Raw genomic sequence first — 25,537 nt, forward strand, 5'->3', positions numbered from 1 at the left:
TCTTGGACTCTGGGCTTTGTTCACCCACAGAACAGGATTTATATCGTAATTATTGAACATGTCTAATACCTGTGATTGCCACTTTTGACACACCTCGAACAACAGGATCATCTTTCCGAGCGCTCTTTATGGTCGGATGAATCTGGCTCATAATCCACCTGACAATCTTTGTGTATCATCACATGATTATCATTAAACTTAAAAGGCAGGAAGATGCTTCACATAGTCTATTTCGCTCTTTCTTATTTAACCTTCTTCTATTTCACTCTTTCTTATTTAACCGTCTTCTATTTCGCTCTTTCTTATTTAACCTTCTTCTATTTCACTCTTTCTTATTTAACCGTCTTCTATTTCACTCTTTCTTATTTAACCTTTTTCCCCCCATATAATTTCTGACTGACTGACTTGCACCCCACAGAATTATACAGTTGTACTGAAGACCTGTACTTTATTTTTAGGATGTTTAACTGTTTGAGTATCTGAGTTATGTGTTCCCTTTTTAGCAAAACATAGCAGCCTAACCTCCGATTACATTCTGTACATTCCTTCCCTGGGAAATCCTTAAGAGGACATCATGAATGTTAACCGTATGGTGGAGAGGTTTTAGATGGTTTAAATTCTTAATCTGGAAAGAACGGTCGAGGAGGGGGAAAAAACAATGGCTAGCATGCAGACCTTTCTCTCTGTGAAAACAACTGACATGCTTTTTTTTTTCTTTCTCAATATTATACTTCTCTTTAGATATTCTGGTTTGAAGAGATTATGAAAAGCGCTCCAAATCAGCAAGTTCTGACTGACCATACTGCGTTCTTATCTCTTTGAATATAATACACAGTGTTTTTTTAATGGCTTTATCTCCTCCCCATTCATGGTCACAATAAAGCTGTCATAAGCACTTTAGCTTCTCTTTGTGTCGAACCTTCCAAGTATCTCTACGACTGAGATTATTTCACTGGACAATGGGAAGCCTATTAAAGCATTTTAATTAAGCCATTTGAAAAACGACTAACACATACTGTCGACCATGTTCTACTGCATGGCATGACTTAAAGATAATATAGTCGGGGTCTTTATGCCCAGAAAGAATATACTATCTTAGCTTGGAGTTTCCGTTGAGTCTAATTGACATGTAGCACATCTGGACACAGCTAACAGTCATTACTGTTGTCATTAGTCATGAGAGTTGATGAACCCTAGGGGGACGGCAGAGAGCTTATCGCCCATATAAGGACGTCCACTCCTCTGTGACATCACAAAGGGGCAGTTTTACCACGCCTTCTGAAACCAAGCATTTTGAGCCATCCATTTCCAAATGTGCAAGAATCCTACATTCTAACTACATTTATGGGTCATAAAAGTGAAGGATAACAGGCCCCCTTTTTAAACTTTGTAAATGTGGGTTTTATTTTATTTTTATTATTAGAGCCCTGTATACATGACATAATACCCTTTTACACTCCTCTCATTCATCACATTGCTCAGGCTAATGGATCACTGCAGAGACATAACACATGGCCGGCGCTAGCATAGCAAGCTACAGAGGTGACTAGTTCGCCTCTCCAATTGACTTTTTCCTAAATGTTTCAAATTGAGTGGGAAAGAAGAACAAATAAGGCAACAACTTACCACTTCCACACGGAACGAGAGGAAAAAGTTTTTTTCGACTCGATCTCAGCCATGTGATGTTGGCTCGACTCTGCTGGCTCAGTAGCCAGCCTCCTTGAAGTGTGGAAGATGATGTAATCTAACATAATCTGTCATAACATTACTGAAGTCCAGGACCCTACATACTATATTCATTCATTCATTTTCTACCGCTTTTTCCTCACGAGGGTCGCGGGGGGTGCTGGAGCCTATCCCAGCTGTCTTCGGGCGAGAGGCGGGGTACACCCTGGACTGGTCGCCAGCCAATCACAGGGCACATATAGACAAACAACCATTCACACTCACATTCATACCTGTGGACAATTTGGAGTGGCCAATTAACCTAGCATGTTTTTGGAATGTGGGAGGAAACCGGAGTACCCGGAGAAAACCCACGCATGCACGGGGAGAACATGCAAACTCCACACAGAGATGGCCGAGGACGGGAATTGAGACCCTACATATAACTTGTTAAAAAATCTTTTGACTGTGTCTGAGCTATTTTTATGTATTTATTGTTTTAAATACTTATTAATTATTTGTTTTATTATGGTTATATGTGTGTGTGTGTGTGTGTGTGTGTGTGTGTATAGCTATATAGATATACGGGGGGTGGGCTCTGCGGGGGTCTGGCGCTGGGTGTTCCATCTCTGCCGCCTGGTCCTCCATGTGGTAGTGGGTCCAGGCCTCTGTCCCGGCTGGGGCGGTCCTGTGGCGGGGGCGCCCTTCTGCCCGCAGGTGTGTGGCCCTCGATGCCCTTCTGCCCTAGTGGGGTATGGTCTCCCCCCGGTCTCGGGGGTGTGGCTCTTCTCCGGCCTGCTGCCGCCCTGTTGCTGGTTGGTATTGCTCCTCCATGGCCCCTTGCTGGTCGCTTCTTGGGGAGTCGGCCCACGGGGCCGGGGGATCTTTGGTGGTGGGGGCTTGACCTGGCTGCGCGGGGCGGGGTTTACTGGATGGTAGAAGGCAGTCCCTCTCCTTTTGTCATTCTCAGTGACAATTACACATTCACACACACGCATTCACGCATATGAGCACACATATATGAATATATACACAGAAGTACACACCTCCTTATGTAGACTCACAGCACATGGGTGCTTCTCTACACAATCTACCATCTTATCCCTGATGTCTATATGCTATTGGTATGCTATTATTACAATAATAATGATGTCAAGCAGTGAGATTTTAATTACTGTAACTGTATGTTACTTGTGTTTGTGTAATTGTGTTTACTATCACGGTTCATGCCTCTCTCTCTCTAATGTCCTGATCTGTCCTAATCTGTTTAGCATTTAGATCAACAATACTATCTGCCCCAATGGCTGGATTGGACACAAAAAAAAAAATATATATATATTTTGGACTAATAATGGGCCATAGTCACCCACGAAAGAGCAATAATTTATTTATTTTGAGAACCACTGCTCTGAAGGAAGTATAGAAATAACTGATGTTTTTAATACAATCTTAAAAACTAAACAAAAATAATCCTCTGTCTAATCTAACCCACTTAGGTTTTGTCACACTCAATATGTGCTTTGTACAGTTTAGCTTGAAATACTGCATATAGCGAATAGCACTTTTTTCCAAAACAAAACTTGTTACTGCGGTAACTTTCTGTTTATGATGGAAAGTGGGTTTTGAGTCTTAGCTTGAAAGGAACTCTCGTTGTGTTAAAAGACTGTTATCCTAGCTTTATTTAGCCTGACTCACACCCAGCACTCGCTAATGCACTGGAAACATAAACATGCTATGAGTGTGAGGACATGCTATTGTGTGCGTATGCACGTGTGTCCTGTGTGCGCTCATTGACACATACGTGCATTTCTAGCAGCAATTCATAACTGCGTTTTTCATCATTGAAATCAAATATATTAGTAGCGGTCAGAATGGCGTTTGTTTTAAGATTCGTTTCGAAAGATCCATCCAGTTGCCGGACTTGATGTATCTTTCCAGTGTTTTGTCAAGTCCATTTCCTAGGGTTTTCTACGCAAAATAACAGCTGTAGGGGATGTAGGGCCTTTGCACTCCGCATAGTGTAGTGCCTATTTGTTCTTTTTTCAGTGCATGGGAAGAATTGTCTCACTTAGCCTCTGGTCAGTGAACTTGCCTCTGCTGTGCTTCTGTGGCTTTCTCGGAGCCCACGGCTTGGTCTCGGTTGGCTGAACAGAATTTGAATCTGTGAGGCAAATCCACCGTCTTTTATTCGGTGTCTTGGACACACACACTCAGTGTGTGTTATTTAGATTAGAGAACTACATATGCGCAGCTCTTTCTCTTGGATTTTCTGTACCTGATTTGCATATTACATGTCTAGATAGGTTTTCACAGTGCCGCATGTGTGCCATAGCCAGGTTGGTTACTCAGTTACATGCTATGCTCAAACGTGCTTTTGCAAATATCTTCTGTCTCTAATTTTGATTTGAACCTTACCCTCGGTGTACAGTCATGGTTCATGAAACCTGTCAGTTGTTTGTATACACAGTGATATTTTTCAAGCAGAGCCAGTGAAGGGAATACAGCAAGCAGTAAACACATGGTTTGAAGGTGGAACGTCGGTGTTCGTTCACCCTGGTTTGTTTACAGGAGCTCTCCCAAGCTCCCCACCGTCCTGGAAGATAACTGATGCATAGAGACAATTCAAGAAAAATAGTACCATGGACGTACATACCAGATATTTTGAGGAAGCTGCTACTTGTCTATTTATAACAAGTCATAAGTACCATATCACTCAATATGTTGTCGCACCCCATTCAAATAAAAATGCGTGTCTTTGCAAGCAATGTCATAACTAAATATATGCAATTTGTCAGATCTAACATCAGTGCAGAAGTCCAAAATAGATGCATATATGTGTTCATAAATATTTACATACTTGTAAACATGGGATTCAAACCAACCCCAGTTGACTAACATATGGTCCGGATGTCACTGATTAGCAGTGAGAGTGTTGTGTTTCAAAGATGACTTGCCTACCAAGCCTGCGCTCATTTACACCCGGACCTGCACCGTTTTATAGTTTTAGAAATACAGTGGAGCCCAATAGCAGTCTGCACTACGATTTACAGTATAGTCCTTCATCTACCCACTTTGAGCCACTGTGAGCCCCCTGTCGGGGGTCACCACAGCAAGTTGATTGCATGATTTCAAAATCAACGTCAACAAAATGCCAAAGAACATACATAATACATATATTGACATCAAGTGGACATGATGACCTTAGTGAAAAATACCCTGTTATAATGGGAGCAAGTAGAGTACATTTTCCTTTCAAACAGACTTTTTGAAATGACCCAACATGTACACAGTCCTAACAACCTGTAAACAGCTTTATGTGTGTTTGTTAGCAGTTCAGAGTTGTCATTTTAGTTTTTAAATGACTTTCAGTCTACCTTCCGCAATCCAGTCCACATGTGTGTTTTGTCCACTCCGTAATTAACATCACCTCTAACAACCCAACCACATCCTCACTCTTGTTTACAAGACTGCAACTGCAGATTGTGTGATGGAATGAAGGTCACTTTACTTACTGTATGTTGTACTGTAGATAGTAGTAATGAGCTCATTCCAGAGAAGTCCATAAAATGACTTCGAAATGCCAAACCTTCTAATCCCAAAAATTGGATTAGCTTGCACATGATGCTCCTGCTGGAAGTCACGTCAGTGTTTTGTTTCTGTGTGTGTGTTGAGTTTAGACTTTCATTTTGTGCAGCTGCAAAATAATGTCTTAAATCATTTTATTGATGTTATGGGTAGGCTTAGAAGTGCTAAGTAATACATGTCCAATCGTAAATTCTTACCCATTTTCCATTTTAGCACAGTGCCACTTCTTTTGGTGTTTGATCCCCCCACTTCTCTTGGCTTATAAGTAGGCCTCCTCGCCCTTTGACAGTATCTCGATCTAATCCCGGGCATTAAGATCTTTGGTGATGATTTCTATGGCTATGATTTTCCTGACAAATAAACTTAATTCGTAAAGTTCGTAAAGCCTTTGTTGTAGTCGACACTGAGAGGCTCTAACTTGGAATGGTATTAAAGAGGGATTGAAACCAATTAGGGTTGCACTTCCACAAAGTTGGGCAACATTTAAAAGACTAAAGAATCTTAAAGTATATTATCCCGGGTTGCTATGGAAAATGGCTAAAATATCAGTAACATTTGAGGGTGGGAAAATACAACCAGTACCAACAAGTTTTATTGCAAAATAGGAAACTTTGTTTCAAAATTGTGTGCATTGACGGAGTCATCATTTCTTCTGATATTCAACCCCTAGAAATTGGACTTGCATGTGAAATTTTGTGCCAATATTGTTCAATTTAAATATCAGGGGGATGAAACTAGGCCAAGCCATGTGACGTTTTCCCCGTTGTCCTATGATTCTCCTGTTTGGAGTCCGAAAAACCTACCATTTGGTACGGTCAATTGGGATGGTCAATTCGACGGTCCAACGGAGACTTGGTGTGATTGCGAAGTGTTAAATGAGACCTTTTAAGAATCATGTTAGTATTACCATATACAGTCCTCCCTTATCACGTTTAATCGGTCCTAGACCTGACAGCGATGCGTGAATTGGAAAGTTGTGACAGTGACGTTGGAGGTTCAGAGTTGAGTTTTAGCTTGTTGTGGGTTATGGGTTATTTGGATGATTATGTTATTATTGTGCCTGTTGTGAGATAATTTGAACCTGCAATAAACATCTGTTCTGGTGATCACGCCTGGTGCCTGTCTCGCTGAACAATTACAGACACCTATTGGCCAATCTACAATACTACAGTCACAATTGGAAGGCTTCTTCAAGCTCACCTAGGTAGTTCATTTAGTCATTTTTATGCTTGAAAGGCTTAATATAGGCCAAGAATAAGTACTGTTTTTTTTTTTTTTTTTACTAAGAATAAGCTGTATTCAACCATGAAACGGTGTTCATTAATTAGTTTTTGAAAAACTCAATAGAGTGATGGTGTGATGTAGCTAAGAAAAACTGTATAGTGGAACCTTGGTTAGTGTGCTTTTCTGTTAATGTCATTCAAACTTTTGCCTCGGTTTGTGTACATTTTCTGGTTAGCGTACAATATGGCGTGCGCCTTGTCATGTTAATGTAGCTGTGTTGTTAATGTATTTTTTTTTTTGTCACAAGCTAACCTTGTTAGCCTCCTATTAGTTTAGAAAAAGTAACCGGAAGTCAGCTCAGATGCCTGTCTATGATGTCATCAGCAGTTGACTCCGTAGTTCTGTTCTGATTAACACAGTTACGCCACTTTTCTTCACAGCTGCAAAATAACTCAGAATGGAGCCTAAGAAGCATTTTGACAGAGAAGGTTAGAAACACTATTGAATTCAACTCAATAACTCGTAGCATAAAACGAAGGTGATGCCTGAGTGGACCTCACAGCTACATCTCTAAACAATCACATATACAGTCAAAGGAAAAGTGATGTTAAATGCATGTTTTGTTAACATTTTTGGTTTTCTGGAACAAATTCATTGGATTGACATTATTTCTTATGGGGAAAAATTGTTTTGGATCAGGGTGGATCTTCTGGAACGGATTCATGATGCTAACCAAGATTCCTCTGTATTCATGATCTTTGTTTCTGTGAACATGTGTAGTGTTCAGATGAGATGCCAGAAGTGTTAGGTTATAAAATTGGGCTTTACGGCGAGAACCACCAGAATGTTTGTTTAAATTATACAGAGAGGCAATAAAACGGCTGTAGGTCCTATAAGCTGCTTGTAAGTATCCATGTTCAAAGTTGGGTTGTAGTTTGTTAGGGCAGTGTTTATTTTATAACGGCATGCTTATATAATGCCATCCTTTTGTTTATCTTCTGGGTATAATTGTTTTTTGATAGTGCTTCCTCCAATCAACATCATTTCTCCCATGGGAGACCAAGTCAACTCGAGTTGAACATTATTTTAAGTTTAGTCCAGCGTATGTTGCAATTCCCAATTAAAGCTTGTTTTAACAGGTGCTTTATGGAAGCACACACACTGTTGAATTGAACCATAAACAGTTGCAGGAGATGAGAAAAAGCCATTTCCTCTCCAACCAGTGAAAGCCCAAACTCCAACTCCTGCTACCTTTCGCACATGTTTGTGTCACAGACATCAGTGGTGGACCACTTCTGCAGCTTCCTGTTCTGTCTGTGTTCAAATGCCACTGGTGCAGCCGTGTTGCTCTTGCCTAACTTGCACACTCACACGGGGGTAAGCAGTCAGGCCAAAGTGGAGGCAACATCCTGTTCCCTGGAGGCTGTTTGTGAAAGCTATTTGAGTGCTACTCCCACTCTTCTCGCTGCTTCTATTGTCCATCTTACACAAGATGCGTTTAATTAACCTTTTTAAAGCTGCTCCCTTACCACTAACTAATACTGTGGTAAATTCTCACACCGATACGGAAAGGGCTCTAAAAACATTACAATGGTAGCTTTTTCATTGAACCCGGCCCTTTTGTTCAACTGTAGGCAACTTTATTGTGTTTTCACAGCTTCACTTTATCTTGGCTTTATTGCTTTGTAGTAAAATGTGGCCTATTAGTAAAACAAGTATGCATATTGAAGTGCATTTGACATATCTTTGCCCAATTTGAGCATTGTCAAGCATAAAAATATGTCATTCAGCACAACAAAACGAGTTAATATGAGCTAGCTAGCTACGGTCATCATTGCAAATACCTATTTTGACGCGAAAGCCTTCACAAAAAAAACAGCAACAGTGTTATTTACATAACTGACTTGTATATTAACCAAGCTACAGCAATATTATTATTGAAGCAGCTAACATGAAAAACTATTTATCTCGCAGATTAACACGTGTCGCTAATCGCTTGTCTCAGCGACGGAAGAGTGGATACCAAGCTCTCAATTTTGCTACAAAGACTCTACAAGATGCTTGTTTGTCGTCAGTATTTTTTACCTGAGAACTGGAGCACACGTCTTGTGCTGGAAGATACAGCCAACCATAGTGTTGTCGCTGTATCTATGCTGCTGTTATTGCCAAACTAGCATAAGTATGTGTGTCAATACGCCCTCGGAAAGACGTTTTGCTAGTGTTAGTGTTTTAAATCATCAAAATACCGCAAGATAATGCATGATCACTGCATGTACTATATCAAGCGATGCAACATTTTTTTCAGTTCCCCTTTTAGATGGCTTAAATACCCTTATTATGGCTACTATATCTGTAATATTTGTGAAAATGTTAGTATAGGGGTGTTAGTTTATGTCTAGAGGTCTCTAATCATGTTGCTAACCATATTAAAATGTTGTAAGCGGGTTTCTATGCTCTAACTTGGACTTTTAAAGTATATAAATTTTATATTTATTGCTAATCAATACTCGCTAAATACAGTCACTAAGGTAGTAACACCAATCTCTCCTGCTACAGAGGAAGTTCAACATACATTCACAGACAGACCCGATATAAAGTGTTTATGAGCGAGGGCTACCACAAATAAATGAATGTATGGGAAACATATGGGTGTGTTGTCCCGGCCGTAGTACTATAAACTGAGCCGATGACGTTCGCTGTAAACAGCTGCAGCCAACACACTAACAGCGCTGCACCTTTTCTCAAAGGCACCTGTACTTGTCCAGTTTTTTGTGAAGATCATCAAAGAGTTCCTCACCCCATACATGCCGGGTCATTGCTGTGCAAAGTGAGGGCGTGTATTGTGTGTACCATTTAGCTTGTCTCTGTCCTCAGATAAAGAAAAATATGCTTCACTGTCTTTTATTCAACGTACCCAAGACATACACACATCCACACAGATTCCTGGCAAACACAAGCTGTGTTGACAGGAGAGATGAGCTGTTGTTCCTGTTGCAGCTTGCCAAAAGCACAGCACTGGGCCTACGTTCAAAAAGAGCCGCCACTGTTGTTAAATCCAGCAGACTTGTTACCTTTGCCAGAGCGCATGCACGACACACACAGTCATGCACGGACGTATCAAAGGTAGCCCAACAAGCGCTATTTGAACAGGTGATTCCCATTTTCATTTTCTGATCCGCCTGCCTTTTATTCCTTGTAGGAAGTCACACTATTGGCCAAGTCAATCACGCACTGCCGGTTTGTTGCATGGACATTCTGTTTATCATGCGACACCTTCATGTGGAAGAAGAAGGCGAATGCCATAGGAGGTGCAAAGCCATTGTCAGGAAGTGTAATGCGTCGACAACAAGGCCTTGCATTTGATGCGTTGCATGACTGACGGGAGCAAGTGCATTTCATTAAGTTGAATTATTGTGTTCAGGTGCTGCAGCTTGTCTAACATACTTCCCAAGCACCTAATGATGAGGTCTCTAACAACGCCCTCAGGTCAAGGTGTGATTTTGAATCACTCTCATGTAAGTTGAGGATAATGTTTCAACTCCACCATCCTTCTTTCCAGTCAAATTTGTCTTCATTTCTATGTCCTTTCTTATCAAATGAGATATGTAATGCACACTGTACATATGTATGGAAGTAATAAGTGCCGATCTAGATTCACAGAGCCTAGTTGATATTAGTTGAAATTGTCTCAACAAATCAAACGCCATTTGTTCCACTAATGGAAACACACATGTGCTACAGAAACTCATTTGCATACCTGGAAGAATATTGTCCCAAATAAACATCTGCCGCCAGAAAGTAACATATAAACAAGCCCATATTGATGAAAAGGACTAAATTTAACTTGTTCCAAATTATATTTTTTGAACACACAATGTTCGATACCCTTCATCTACCCTCATGATTGCGTCGTGACCAAAAGGCTAAGATTGCATGGACAATTGACCGAAACGAGTTTCACCCGTTGGGTGGCCATGCTCTCCCTTGGAGATAAGGTGAAGAGCACTGCTGTCAGGGAGAACCTCACAAATAGAGCCTCTGTAGAGGAGCCGGAATGATGTGACGAGGGAATCTGGTTAGGATGCCTCCATGGTGAGGTGTTCAGTCCGTCTGGCAGGAGGCCTGGACCATGGACATGTTGGAGAGACTATGTGTCCAAGCTGGCCTGGGAACTCCTCAGGGGGAGCTGGACAAAGCAGCCGAGGAGAGGGAAGCCTGGGATTATTTTATGTTGCTGCCCCAGCGGCCACACCTCGTACAAGCAGAAGAAGGTGGATGGATAGATGAATAGTGTGATTTAAATTGTTCTGACTTGTCACATAAGGCAGTTATCATATTTTAGAATTATTATTCTCACGGTTGGTAGCACAGTACCAACACCGTGAGGCAAGCGGTACCACTCACCAACTAATTACCGATGTCCTCTGAGCCCCTTGACCTTGTGGAAAATGGAAATGTATGATATTTTGAAATGACACCCATTTGTCTCTTTCTTTCTTTTCCTTTTCCTGGATTGCACCCTACCCCAGCGAGGAACAGAGGGTTTTTGGAAGTCTGTGGCTCAGCATGTGCCCCGTGAGCCCAGTGAGATGAGAATCCTCAACCCCTACTTCATCCAGGAGGCTGCCTTCCAGTTCATCGGCCTGCCGTTTAACAATGGCAATATGGGAAGAGGGGTAAGATTCATGCAGGCACACACTTGCACCTTCATGATGAGCCAACAGTGAGGAATTACCCGCATTAGGCTTGGAAATTGGCTTATAATTTCCTCTTCTGTGTGTAAGGACAGAATCAGGAATTTGTTCAGGATCACAGAAAACAGACAAAAAGCATTCTCCTTCCTAAAGTGATTGAGAGTTGGCAGTCAGTGGAGCCTAAAATGCTCTCATCTGGCGTGAGTACATCAAAAACAAACGGGAGAAAGTAAGAGAATCAATCCCCAACTTAACTCAATACTAGTAACTCTTTTACTGTAAGAAAACTGTGTAAACTTTACCAATGCCAGAAAAATACATCATTGCACAATCTGCTGTCTCATAAGCAATAATTGCCACGAAGCCAAGCATGTTCACAAATGCTGTTTAACTGTTTACCTTTCCCTAAAGGTCACAATTCTAGTACTACCACATTTTTCTCAAATTGAGTTTGAAGAGAAAATGTTGCATATTGTTTTACACCTGAATATATTCTATATTCTAACATGCCTATATGTATTCTTGCAGGGTCTGTCAGCGTGTATATATCCATCATTTCTCTGGGCTGTGTTTACATGGGGCTGCAGCATCTGAATTGTGGGTGTGCGTGCCGTACATGTGTGCAAGGTTTATGTTTAGCCAGAAAATGAAGCGGGAATACTATCAGTGAACAAGCGGGGACATGGGGTGTATCACCCCAGCGTTGCCCTATGGGTCGTTCAGAACACCCCTTCATGAACCCCACATGTGTTCAACATGTGGGCATGTGGTGAGAGTGTGTGTGTGTGTGTGTGTGTGTGTGTGTGTGTGTGTGTGCGTGCATCTGCTCATTTGTATTAGCACATTTGTGTTTGTGAATGTAGGACTGTTGTCTCATGCAATGCAGATGGCAGGATTTTGGTCTTTTGATGGTTCCCTCCAGCCTTTTCCCGCCTCCTCTTCTGACCATCTACTGTATGTTTATGTATGTGAAAATGAATGAGTTGGTTGATTGGTTATGTTTAGCTTGTGTGTGTGTGTAAATTAATCTGTATCAGGGCGCTCAGTAGGGGGTTGGCCAGGTGCTGTCCACCTACCCCGAGGGCTGCAAATCAGGGTAATGATTTAAATGGGGTCTCCCTCCACTCTTTCTTCTTTTAAACAAAACACACACACAGTCCGTACCCCCCACGCCTCCCTCCCCGCGACCTGAGGCAGCCCGAGGCGAATAGGAAGCACAGTTCAACCTTGTAGATCACGGTGTGATAGAAGGGGGTCACGTCTTACAGGTAATAGTTAATCACCCCGTGTTCAAAGTCAGTTAGCAGAGCTGAAGACAGAAGGGGATACAGGAGTCAGATTGGACCCTTGGACCCTCAGCAAGTTTAAGACCATGACATCACAATGAAATTGAGAGTGATGAAGAATTTCTGTATTTCCCTACAGAACATTCCAACGTTGGGCACGGTTGCAATAACGATGGCGCTGCATAACTGTGATGAGGTGGCCGTGGCCGGTTTCGGCTACGACATGAGCATGCCCCACGCCCCACTGCACTATTACGAGACTGTCAAGATGTCTGCTATTAAAGAGGTGAGTGTTACACACATTCAAGTGTGCAGGTCAGTGTAGTCTATTAGCCGCTGCTCCATTCCTGTGCATACGTAGCGCTACTTCACAGCTATTGGAATGACTTGCACCAGTGATGGGCAGTGAGGTTCACAGCGAGTAAGGCACTGACTCTCTGGGTTTTTTACAGTCAATACAGTCATCCCTTTGCGGTTCAAATTTTGCAGCTTCACTTTAAAAAAAAATATTAATAAATCATGCTGATATGCCCAAAAAATGAAGCATATTTTATGGCTAAATTAACTAAAATACAAATATAAGGCATTCACAAAATGTATTCAAAGACGTTATGACGGATATGTAGCATTCTATACTGTCCACTAGGTGTCAGTAATGTTAGTGTGATGGTGAAAGAGACCACCAGACCTGATTGGCCAGATTCGTCTCACAATAATCCCTACTAAAAACATTACTGTGGCCACAACCTAAACCTTGAACCTCGGCCATCACTTTCTGTCCACTCACCACTCGGCTTCACTAGATAACACATTTATAGTAACACGCACAAGTCTTATTTGTTCTTTATGTGTTATTTCATATCTACAGGGCTCCAATAATGTTAAAAAATATATTTTAGAAGGTTGTAAAAGTCAGCAGTAGTAAGTTATCAACAAAAACTTTGCAACTCTAACACAAACAGGCCATATCTATTTAGCCAAAATGTTTATACAATGCTCCATATAAACACAAATAAATAGTTTTACATGGAAAAAACAATATTTTTACAAAATATAACACTATGAGCTAACAGATTGCTGCAGAGCATGCACTTCATTGGGAAAGATGCAGGCTGGGCTCTTATAAAATGCACTTCTGCCACCTTGTTGCCGTATTTTGGGGTCTTAAAACTGCGCCCAACATGCTCTCTTCTATCGTGGCGTTGCATCATCTCCTCTAAACGTAAAAGACATAAAAATACGTCTTTGGCAGTGAATGAATCAAGCTAAAAGGAGGAATACGCCTCAGATTCATGTCAGCTTTCTGCCCTGTATTCAGGAAATATGCTTCAGAAAATATTAAAAATGATTTCAATTATACAGACAGTGAATTTATTAACACAGTTCAATGGACAAATATTTATTTTATCTTTAGTATTTTTCATTAGAGCCTCCCTGACCACACTTTAAATGGTATTGTAAGGATATGCTTTTCCAGACTACAAAGATGTCACTTTTTCCAAATATAAATCGCAATGTCTGAGTGCTGTTGCAAAAGTTAATATGGTATGTCAGCGTTCATACTTACAATGAATTACACTGCAGATTTGTTTGGTTTCATGTGCATCATCAATTCGCTTTCCAATGATCTATTTTGTGGCATGGTTTATTCCATATCCATACGGGAGTTCTGTAAAGCTGCGTCTGGCAATGAATTTATTTTTCAGCGACTCGGAGTATCATTTTTTCTGGCCAGTGTTTGGAAATGGTGGAAAAATGAGTTCACAAATTATAAAATAAAAACAAAATAAACCGCATGCCTTTGTTGTTATGACTCAATGTAAGGCCACACCAGCAATGTGCTAAATCGTCTTTTAGCCTCTTTCTCACATGTTTATACTGAAAGCCGATCAGCCGAGCAGCGATGTCACCCGAGTGCTGATGTATGTAAACCATGAACGCCGTTTGATGATAACCTTCCTCTAAACTCCCAGTGAGATGTTGCCGTGTATTATCGCCTTCATCTGCGCTGTCATCATTCGCCATTCGTTGTGGGCGGCGTGCAACGTCTTGATGGCTGCTGTTTGGTCTTCTGAGCTCAGATAATGAAGTTGACCAATAGAGAGAGTCTTCTCTCTTATCGGGTTGTTGTGTTTCAAGGGCAGCTTGTCACTTGACAAAGTACACAAAAATGTCCTTTTTTCACTTTTCACTTCACTTTTATGCTTTTTCCACTTTTCTGACCTGTAAGTGTTGTTCAAATGCTTTATCCTCGTGTTAACGATACTAAAGTTTCAGATCAGGAGGTTTGCCCATTTGGAAGTGAGCCTTGAAGGATGTTTGAGATGGCGCTGTTTTTTCTAACAGAGTCGTCATTGCGATAGGGACTACAGATTGCCTGCACTCAGTCATGGCGGACCTACGTCTTTTGTTTTGTTTTGTTCAAATTCTCTTAATTCCATTAGCAGTGAAAATTACTTACCCTTTTTAGTGAATCAGTAATCCCTCACGGTTAATTCCTTATTCATAAATGGAACATTTGTATCGTAGTTGAGCCATAGAGAACCTGTTTACCATATTCTAAATACAGTTTTTAACGTAATCAGAGCCCCTTAGACATTGAAATAAGACCCCTATAGTCACCTTTCCACTCATATGACCCATCATATTAGACATAACAGTAAATAAGCACATATCTTAAATGGCTTAACAAAATGCAACCAATTTTTCATGAGCTAAACTCTGAGATATTCAAGTTTATCTGTGGTCACTAAAGGCCTATGGCACTCTAATATTATTCGTGGCATAGCAGGATTTTGATGAGTGTCTTAGGTTGGCTACAATAAAAGGCTACTCCAAAATGTGTTGTTAGGGGTGATCCGGAGCGGTCCAAAAACCAGTCAGTATCTGCTGTGGCCATTATTTGCCTCGAGTACTGCATACACCGATCCAGAGTATCCCAAACATTTTTGCATATGTAAGTTTCAGCAAAATATGACTTCTCATCCAATAATTATCAGCCCAGTATCAGTATAAAAATGTCATATTGGTATCAGATTTTTTTCCTGATCATGAAAACAGATATTTAAGAAATGCTGTCCACTTATGTGTGTTCATTCCACCACAGGAAATATGTCATGTTACACATATTGATAACAGCATTGGAAATTGGGAGTTGGACGATATCGGCATATCATTTTTCAGCAAAAAAGCCAATATCAGACAAAAGGCTTTTTGTGAAGATGCATTGCAGCCATAACTTTCACTTTGACACAAATTTAGCCACATATATTAATCCAAAATATCTAAACAATGATGCCACAACACAAACACAATAAAATAGTTGTTTTACATGGAAAAGATGCCTTTTTACTTCCTGGTTGCCGTGCTGTGTCTATTTTCAATAGAATAAATGCAGGCCTTGATGAGTCCTTATAATGCACTTCTGCCACCTTGTGATTATTATTATTTTTTGGCCTTAAAACTGCATCAAATATGCTCTCTTTTATTGTGGAATTGCATCATCACCTCTTTGTGCCTCTCACTCAAACAAAAAAAACGTAACAGACGTATAAATACAGTACGTCTTAGGTAACGATTGATTTAATTTAGAACACTTGCTTAAATATGCACATTTTTTGACTAATAATATGCTGTATTCAATCAGGAAACTGTGTGACTTTTATTAAAGTATTCTTGGAAAGCTGCAAAACTGCAAAGTGGCCAGGATGGATTCCTGCTACTCCAAACTAAATTGCGGTTGAAGTGTAATAGCATAAAAATAATAAATATGGTTGGCTTAGGTCAGGGGTCTCAAACTCAATTTACCTGGGGGCCAGTGGAGCTAGGGTCTGGGCAAGGCTGGGCCGCATCAGGTTTTCAAAAAAAACCCCAAAAAAACGCATTTATTAAAAACAGAAAAATATACAAACTCTTTCAGAAAAGCTCTGATAAAACATTCCACTGTTCTCAAATATCTTAATTTTTATTTTTCTACACAAAATAAGATGAAAAATAAATAAACAAATCAAGAATAAAGAAAATCAATCAATCAGTAATAAATAATAAATATAATAATAATAATAATAAAACTGCAAATAATAAAAACTTATGAAACCACATATAGTTGGTGGGTAGACAAATTATTTTTTTCAGATTAAAATGAACAAAGCATTATTAGAGCCCTGTAGACATGACAAAACACGACTATAGTCACATTTATACTCTTTTTATTTACAACATATTGCGCAACTGCAGGGTCTTGAGACACATGCTAACTCGCAAACTAGAGAGCTAGCGACATAAACGGTAGCCTTCAAGTTATTTCCTTTAAACTTAAATAGCCAAAAACTTACTACTTCCACACGGATAGGGAGGATAACTATTAACAGTTATTTAACCTTTAACATGAACATGAATCAAACGTAATAATTTTTTCTGGGTACATGATACCATACAGCATCCATATCAAACTTGCGCGGGCCGCACTAACATTACACTTTCATATCAAGGCGGGGGCCTCAAACTAGTGTCATGTGGGCCACATTTGGCCCGCGGGCCGCGTGTTTGAGACCCCTGGCTTAGGTTGTGGAGATGTGCCCTGCTTGACAGCACCAATAAAAATGGACATTAGATCATAAAATGAAAAGTGTGGTCAGAGTTTGTACATGATGTGCATACCCATGTGAATCCATGATTCCATATCCATATATTCCATGAATCCATATTCCTGTGTCAAAACAAATTCCTCCCAATTGTTTCCTCTGATTCCCCCAGTCTTGGACTCACAACATATCTAAGGAGAAAGAGTTCCTGCGCAAGTTAGTAAGGGCCAGTGTCATCACAGACCTCACCAACGGCATCTGAGTGTACGCCACTCTGGTCTCCGGCCCCTTCCCGATGGACCACAGCGCAGGAAGCCGGGGGCAGGAAGCCGGGGGCAGCAAGGAAGAAAGAACGAAAGAAAGAAACCCAAGTGTCCAAGCGGCCTTCACACTGTGGGCTTTTTCATATCAAAGGAGAGATGACTTGGAGTCAAATGGAGGTTTGTGGTGATGTGCGCACACACGTGCCTTCTGAACCAAAGACGCCGACTGATCACCCCACACGGGGCGAGGGGGGGGGGTTGACTGGATCCGCCCATTCCCTGTCTGGTGCCCCGCATTTGAACATTTACCACTTTAAACTCCGGTGTCACATGAATGACTTTGGAAGAGCAGACGCGTCCATCTTGGGGTCAAGTTGACACGGTGGACGGGCGGACGAGTATTAGCAGTGCCAAACGTACCTCGAACAAGGGAGAGGTGCTCCTCTCTCTAGTTTTTTTTTTTGCTGCCTGAATGTATTCACACCTCAGTGTAAATAGCAGATTTAGATTTTTACTTTTTAACCAGCTGCTGCAGCAGCCCCCCCCCCCAAAAAAAAATTCCTGATCATCCGTCAGCTCATCATCCGTGGTAGGTTTCATTTGGACGCTGGATGGCGTGCGTGCGTGCATGTGTACTGTCCGCCTCGCCACGTGAAGGTCAGCACTGATCTGAATGTCACAACCGATTCCGTCCTCCCGCTGCTGCAGATCTTCAGAAATCAGTGACATTTTTTGGGATTGTGGACTCAAAATATATATATATATATATATATATATATATATTCATATATATATATATGTTGTCATTATTTATTTTGTTACTGAGAGCCAATGTTAGATTCACAGGCTGGCCTGCTTTCTCTTTGTCGTGTTGGAGGAAACCCGAATCCATTTGGCGTCACCACGTGTGCTTCCTCCGAGATTGCGGCCACTTTGGTTTGGTGGGAATTAGTGTTTTTTTTTTCAATTGTTTCAATCTCAAAGTCCTCTTTGCATCTGCACACATCTGTCATCTGTTCATCTCCAATCAATTGTTTTTACTCAAGTATTTTCATACTGCAACGTGTACTATATGAATATGTCCAAATATGTGTTTGCTTGCCAACGTTGGAACAAGATCATCAGCTTTACGTCTCCATGCTGCTTCACCAAAGCAGAACGTTCTTGATTTTGTCTGTCTCAGGTGGGTTTTCATTTCTTTTCTGGAAGTGCATACTTACTGTAGCGTTCATGTTGTTACTCTCGGGAACAGATGACCTTTGAACTCTTAGCAGGCGCTCACACTGCCTTACATTTCATCTCCTGGAAGCTAGAATGAGAAGAACCGCCGCTGACCCAGTACGGATCGTCAGCTGTCGGTCGGGAGCGGTCACTTTTCATTTTGGAGATTTGGGTGCAGTCCATTGTGTGTGTGTGTGGGGGGGGGGCTTGAAGACACTGGTTGTCTTATTTGGAGTTTTTATCCTCCCAGTGTTAAGGTCCAAAGTGCAGCCCACAATGAAATTGACTCTTTCTTACTAAAGTTGAGTACGTGTGTTGTTTTTATTCCACATAAAGTCACCTCTATAAACGGCCATTTCACCGACTGCTGGCCGCTTATGCAGCAGGCCATGCTCGCTGTCATTTGTCCATTTTGATTTTACAACACGGCACATAGTGTGTTGCAGCAGCTTACTGGTGTCCTTGAACGCACCAACATGTTTGGTCCTTGCTGACAGCATCTCGATGCTGTGCCACTTTGGCTGAAACCATGACACATCAAAGTGTGTTTTCAGTCGGACACTAAACAGATGGCGGGTGGGGGTGAGTGCTGCCCCCAACCCTCACCCCCCCAACCCTCACCCCCACCCTTGTTTTAACGTCAACGAATGCAATTGGCATTCAGATGGACTGGACCCAAATCTCCCCCCTTGATGAAGAGGAATGTATTCAATCAGTCAAGTCTTGTTGATTTTTTATTAGATTTTTGTTAACATTTCAGCATCATCGATGTCGAGGGGAAGTGATCAAAAATGAAGGTGTTACAGTCTGTTTATATCCAAGTGTAAATTGCTTTCTGCAACTCGATTAAAAGGTTTGTAATGGACATTGTTTGGCGTCTGTTCTTGATTCCTCGTGCTCAAGGTACACCTGTATCATGACAGATCTCATTTGTCACCCTGCTTTAGTCATCTTGGCGCAAATTACGATACTGAAACCTTAAAAGTGTCAATGGAAATCATTGTCTTTCACCAGGTGTACCTAAGAGTGTTAATCTCCCCGATGGTTGAAATTCATGCCTTTGCCAGGGGTCTCGAACACACCGCTGGGGCCAGAGACCAACCCGCATCAATTACGCCACTGTAGCATCAGTGTTTCCGGCTTCCCAGCATGCCTTGCGGCACTTGTTTTGTGGAAAGTCGCATAAGTTACATATTTAGATTTAACGTAGTTCCCAGATAGTAAGTTGACGTTGAAACGATGTGGAATCGACATTGAATTGTTCGATCAGTGTTGGACTTCCAGTTTTCCAGAGTTAGCATCAGTTTGCACCCGTTGCTAAAACTGAAACATCGACTTTGTAACCACAGATAAACACTTTGGATTGTTTCCACTCATGTGAACATTGAAATGTTTACAACGCCCGGCGTGTGTGGACCACACTAATAGGAAACTTTGATGTCAAAATATACTGGAGCCCGCGGGCCGTGCGTTTCCTACCCCTGACCCACCCGCTTCCCTCCTCGTTTATTCTGATCCCAGTTTTGTGTCCCGTGAGGTAGATGTAGTTTTATTGTTGTGGCCCTGAGGGACCTATTTGAGGCCTGTTGCACAGACACGCTATAAACACACAACTTGTCAGCTGCTACGTCAACCTCCGTCTTCGAGGAACCAGAGGAGCGTCTGTGGGAGGGTCTGTGGGAGCGAGTGGCCAGTCCAGCTGTGTTGGCCGCCTGAGGAAGGACGAGGCGCGGAGGGCCCATTAGAAAGCAGTGCTGGACTGACCCCATCCTGCTGTTAATAGGGTGCCAGATCCCCCGTAAAAGTCACGCCTCGCCGTTCACCCGAACACCCTGAGCTCTGGTCCCTCAAACGGCTCCTTCTGCACGGCTGGGTGGGATTGAGAGGCGGCTGCAGCGGAGGGACGATATTTGCCACATGGGATCTCCTGCAGGCAGCTGGCTGACCAGCAGACCGCCGCGTGAACGAGCCTGCACCTCTTCAGATGATGGGTCTTTTTATTCTCCGCGACAGGTTCCCTGCCCCGCCTCTTCTCAGAAGGCCACGACCCCCGGGACTGAAATTGAAACTCTTTATGAAAAGATTGAATGATGAGAAAAACAAAAAGAAATTGGACGAATGAACCTTTTTTCCACCCTCCTTGTTTACATAAAGTTTGGTCATCTGGGATGATCTTATGTGTCCTATATTCTCTCAGCTTACCTTTGGTACCGGGTGGAACCACAGGCCATTACCTGCATCACAAAGGCAGCATCAATCTTTCTTGTGAAAGGATGTCGGGACTCTTGAGACAAAAGAATTGAGACACGCCTCGAAAAGCATAAATGAAACAAAGTGTTTGAATGTTGATGCTAATAATAATAATACTCTTATTTACTGTATATTACAAGACTACTGTACATGGGATTGTTTGTAGCCTGTTAAAAAGTTACATTGTTTGGCTTTTTCAGTATAAGCGGTAGAAAATGAATGAATGAATGAAAACCACACCATCACTTCACACTCAATTACTGACCGAGACAACTTGTGGTTTTTAGGGCAAGACTGAGCCCTATAGTTGCCGTTTAGGCATAGCTGGACGAGTTTGGTGTGGAAGAGGCCCTGACCTCAACTCCATCAAACACATTAAGGATGAACCAAAACAGAGTTGAGGTCCAAAATCAGTCACCTCTGACCTTAAGAATGCCCAACCATCATACCAACGGTAAAATACGGTGGTGGTAGTGTGGTGGTCTGGGGCTGCTTTGCTGCTCCTGAAGGAGAATATCCGGCCATCTGTTGGTGACCTCAAGATGAAACCAACTTGGGTTCTGCAGCAGGACAATGATCCAAAACACACCAGCAAGATCACCTCTGAATGGCTGAAGACTTTGGAGGGGCCTAGTCAAAGTCCTGACCTGGATCCTATTGAGATGCTGTGGCATGACCTTAAAAATGTACTTTATGCTGGACAAGCCTCCAATGTGGCTGAATGACAACAATTCTGCAAAATTCCTCCACAGCGCTGTAAGAGACTCATTGCAAGTCATCACAAACACTTGACTGCAGTTGTTGCTGCTAAGGGCGACCCAACCTTATTAGCTTTAGGGGAAAACTTATTTTTTAAGGATATAATATGGATTGATGAAAAAGTTTCATTCAAAAACTGCATTTTGTGTTCATTCATTCATTCATTTTCTACCGCTTATCCTCGCGGGGGTGCTGCAGCCTATCCCAGCTGTCTTTGGGGCGAGAGGCGGGGTACACCCTGGACTGGTGGCCAGCCAATCACAGGGCACATATAGACAAACAACCATTCACACTCACATTCATACCTATGGACAATTTGGAGTGGCCAATTAACCTAGCATGTTTTTGGAATGTGGGAGGAAACCGGAGTACCCGGAGAAAACCCACACATGCACGGGGAGAACATGCAAACTCCACACAGAGATGACCAAGGGTGGAATCGAACTCAGGTCTCCTAGTTGTGTGGCCTGTGCGCTAACCACTTGTCCGGCGTGCAACCTTCAGTCGTGTTGTCATTGAATAATAATTAAATTTGCTAATAAAATAATAATAGTAATTACCCGGTATCTTATCCTTTGTGTCTAAGGGATAGTGGCCACAATCAATGAGCCAATTGATTGAACTGCAATGCAAGCCGTGTTTTCTATAGATTGTCAGTGAATGATCATACATGTGATATCTTTCAGGTGTCACATGGCCATATTGAGCTGAGTCAGCAGTAACTGTGTAATGTAGCGGACAACGTAGAGGTTAAGTGGAAACCCCACCCCCACGCCAGGTCACCTGGTGCCACCCCTTAAGTCATTTCAGCTGTAAGTCTTAAAAATGGAGCTGACAGCTGATACGGGCTTCATTTGATGACTTTAGTGCTTTTAAAAGTCGACGCCCACCATTGCAGCACAATGGTGGAGATCTTCTAATGTCAGGAATGACGTTGCGGTGTCGTTGCTGCAGAGGCCACAGCACGGAACAAGCGTGTCAACATCATCCATCAATGTGAGCCATGAACTTGTTTAACATTGTTTGAGGCTTTGGAGCGTGACAATGTTTGTACAATCACCTCTCACACATCACATACATCACATACATCTTGACTTCTTTGACGGTCCTTTTAGGAATGGCAAACTTGGAAATAATGTATACAACAAAGTATAGAAATGGGAGAAAGTTGATTTGTATCATCTCCACCTCCTAACTCGTGACAGGAAGCAGGTTTGGCTCTTTATTTTTCTTCGTCTCTAGAAAAAAAAAAACCATTGAGATTTGGGTGTGAGTCTCAAAAGTGGATTTTAAATATTACGATTCCAACAAAACAGTGGCCTGATCCACCTCTTAATACACACAATTACACAAACCAGCAATAATAAACAAAAACACAATACAACTACTATGTTCTTTATCTTCGAAAACACTGCCTCTAAAATAGTCCAAACTCCAATCCTCTACACTACAACATCATCTGGAGCAGGTCAGAATCACAATTCATCTAAAAACATGACTAAAATATATTACATTAGGCTAATCTGAAATTGTAAACACCTCCATTGGGCCAGCACTTCTGATTCTGAAGGCCCTGGGAAGATTATATTCATATAGCAACACATATAAGATACAATCTGATGGGATAAACATACATATACATATACATATACATATACATATACATATACATATACATATACATATACATACATATGTCTTGTAGGTAGCTCTGTGACATCACAATGAGGCTTCTTTTACCACGCCTTTTGAAACCGAGCGTTTTGAGCCATCCCGAACTTCTTTCAGGGCTCACTTCCAAATGCGTAAATCTCATTATCTGAAACTTTGGCATCATTTAACACGAGAATACAACATTCTAACTACATTTATAGGTCAGAAAAGTGTAAAAGTATCATAGGTACCCTTTCATAATTTCTTGTGGCCATGCTGGTAGATTGAGCATTCAAATTCAAGCAAAATTTTGAACTTTGAGAGTGTCTAAATAAGAGAAAAATGTGATCAAATGTGAATGCGGGTCTGAAAAACGGGTCTGTATAAAGTGTATGGTGAGGGGTTTTACAGACGTAAAACATTACATATAATTATTATATTGAAATGAAGTTGCCGACTTTGCAGATTTCACTTTTTGAGGGGCTATTTTGGGAACCTATCCCCTGTGATAAACGAGGGAACACTTTATTATTTTTTTTTGGGGGGGGGGGCACAAAAATCCCGACATACCCATTCACAGGTTCATAAGTCGAGTCCAAATTGATCAAAATCATGACTTGAGTCACAATTTTGACAACTTGACAATATTATCAAATTCTTGTAACAGAACTTGAAATGTCAACACCAATGACTCAGGACTCGACTTGGACTTTAGTCTGATGACCTAATAATCATTTAAATTTTTTAGTTTTCATTGAATGTGTGCCTGTTTAACTGACATGATATTTTACATTTTTCCAGCCAGATATTAGACTATGAGAATGTACGGTGCTAAGTCCAGGCACAGTAACAAACTATAAATATTGTTGAATATTCCTCCTGTATTGGCTCTGGTTAGAAGTGTACAGGTGTCAGTGTTGTATGTTCTTGGTGTGATAAAGTGCATTTTATCTGCAAAACAAAGCATCAATCACTTCTGACTCTGACCTTTCACCTCCTCCTTTTGTAGCCCATCTTATTATCTGACTGTATACATTCCTGCATGTCACACACTTGAGCCGCGCGCATTGTTGTCGGGGTTGCTATTAATAGAAACACAGAACCAGGGATCCTCCCTGCATTTGTTTCTGACTTTACGCGGTGAGCGGGTCCTCAGTGGAAAAGTGTTTACCCAGCCTTTGTGCGTGGCGGCCTGGTGTTTGCTATGCAGGGAGTGCCTGGCTGTGTGAAGGGTGGAGAGACGACAGGGTCCGTGCTGGTGGTGATGCTGGATTAGATCCATTCCACCATCACTTTGCATTGGACTTTAACAAAACCGCTTATTAGCATTAAAGCTACAGACACACACAACAGCGGGTTCCCAGTCCTAAAATACTGGGCCATACAATTCCAATACATTCACTGGGAATTCACTCGTTTATTATCACGTTCTTTACCAAATTAGCAGTCGTACTCCATATCAAATGCATGGAGAGCACCCCACTCAGCAGCTCCTCGGATCCTTTGTTTGGGCATTTGATTGTGCGGCCCAGTGGTTAGCATGCAGGCCACACAGCTAGGAGACCCGAGTTTGATTCCACCCTCTGCCTTCTCTTTGCGGAGTTTGCATGTTCTCCGGGTACTCCGGTTTCCTCCCACATTCCAAAAACATGCTAGGTTAATTGGCCACTCCAAATTGTCCATAGGTATGAATATGTGAGTGTGAATGGTTGTTTGTCTATATGTGCCCTGTGATTGGCTGGCCACCAGTCCAGGGTGTACCCCGCCTCTCGCCCAATGACAGCTGGGATAGGCTCCAGCATACTTTGGATACATTAGGGGGCCGCACATAACACCTAACTTAAAACTGTTATTTCCAAATGCCTGCAAAGCATGCTGGGTAGTCCAGCGGCAACAACAATGTTAGCTCCTCCTTGTTTGCTTATCTGACGACGTCTTCAAACGGACAACAATGCAACAAATGCGGCAAAATTTGTGGAGAAAGGCAGGAATATATATTAGAAATATGAGTGTTCTTTTGCCATGGGTATTGTGTATAGATATTTCTTAGTATGTCCACATGCTAGCTAGGTTGTGTTGTTTGGATGTTTTTTTTTGTACAAGCTACAGATATTTTGGTCGATTCGCGCGTACCACAATAACAATGCAGTTTTCATGTGAAAGATTTGAAACAAGGAATTTGGAAATGCCCGGTGGCCTGGATGAACATGGCGGGCCGGATGTAGCCCACGGGCCGCAGTTTAGCCACCCGTGGTTTAGAATATACTGCAGGTGAGTCAAAGGAGACTTGTGCATTTCTGAGACTTTGTAATGTGTGTTGCTGTTACGTGAACGCCCCACGATGCTCCTCAGTC

The 25,537-nt window shown here is 41.8% G+C and overlaps 1 protein-coding gene across 1 annotated transcript in view; it reads left to right on the forward strand.

Moving 5' to 3' along the window:
- The window catches only part of st3gal3b (ST3 beta-galactoside alpha-2,3-sialyltransferase 3b), a 49,816-nt gene extending 30,430 nt beyond the window's left edge, over positions 1 to 19,386 (forward strand). Inside the window, exons 11-13 of the mRNA XM_058065989.2 lie at positions 11,004 to 11,150; positions 12,594 to 12,740; positions 17,210 to 19,386. Coding sequence (XP_057921972.1) covers positions 11,004 to 11,150; positions 12,594 to 12,740; positions 17,210 to 17,299 — 384 coding nt within the window. The 3' untranslated portion in view covers positions 17,300 to 19,386. The remainder of the gene's footprint in view (positions 1 to 11,003; positions 11,151 to 12,593; positions 12,741 to 17,209) is intronic.
- Positions 19,387 to 25,537: the final 6,151 nt, after the last annotated feature.

Source organism: Doryrhamphus excisus, linkage group LG6 (genome assembly GCF_037039965.1).
Source record: "Doryrhamphus excisus strain RoL-2023G ecotype Guam linkage group LG6, RoL_Dexc_Guam_v1.1, whole genome shotgun sequence".
In the NCBI taxonomy this organism is placed as follows: Eukaryota; Metazoa; Chordata; class Actinopteri; order Syngnathiformes; family Syngnathidae; genus Doryrhamphus; species Doryrhamphus excisus.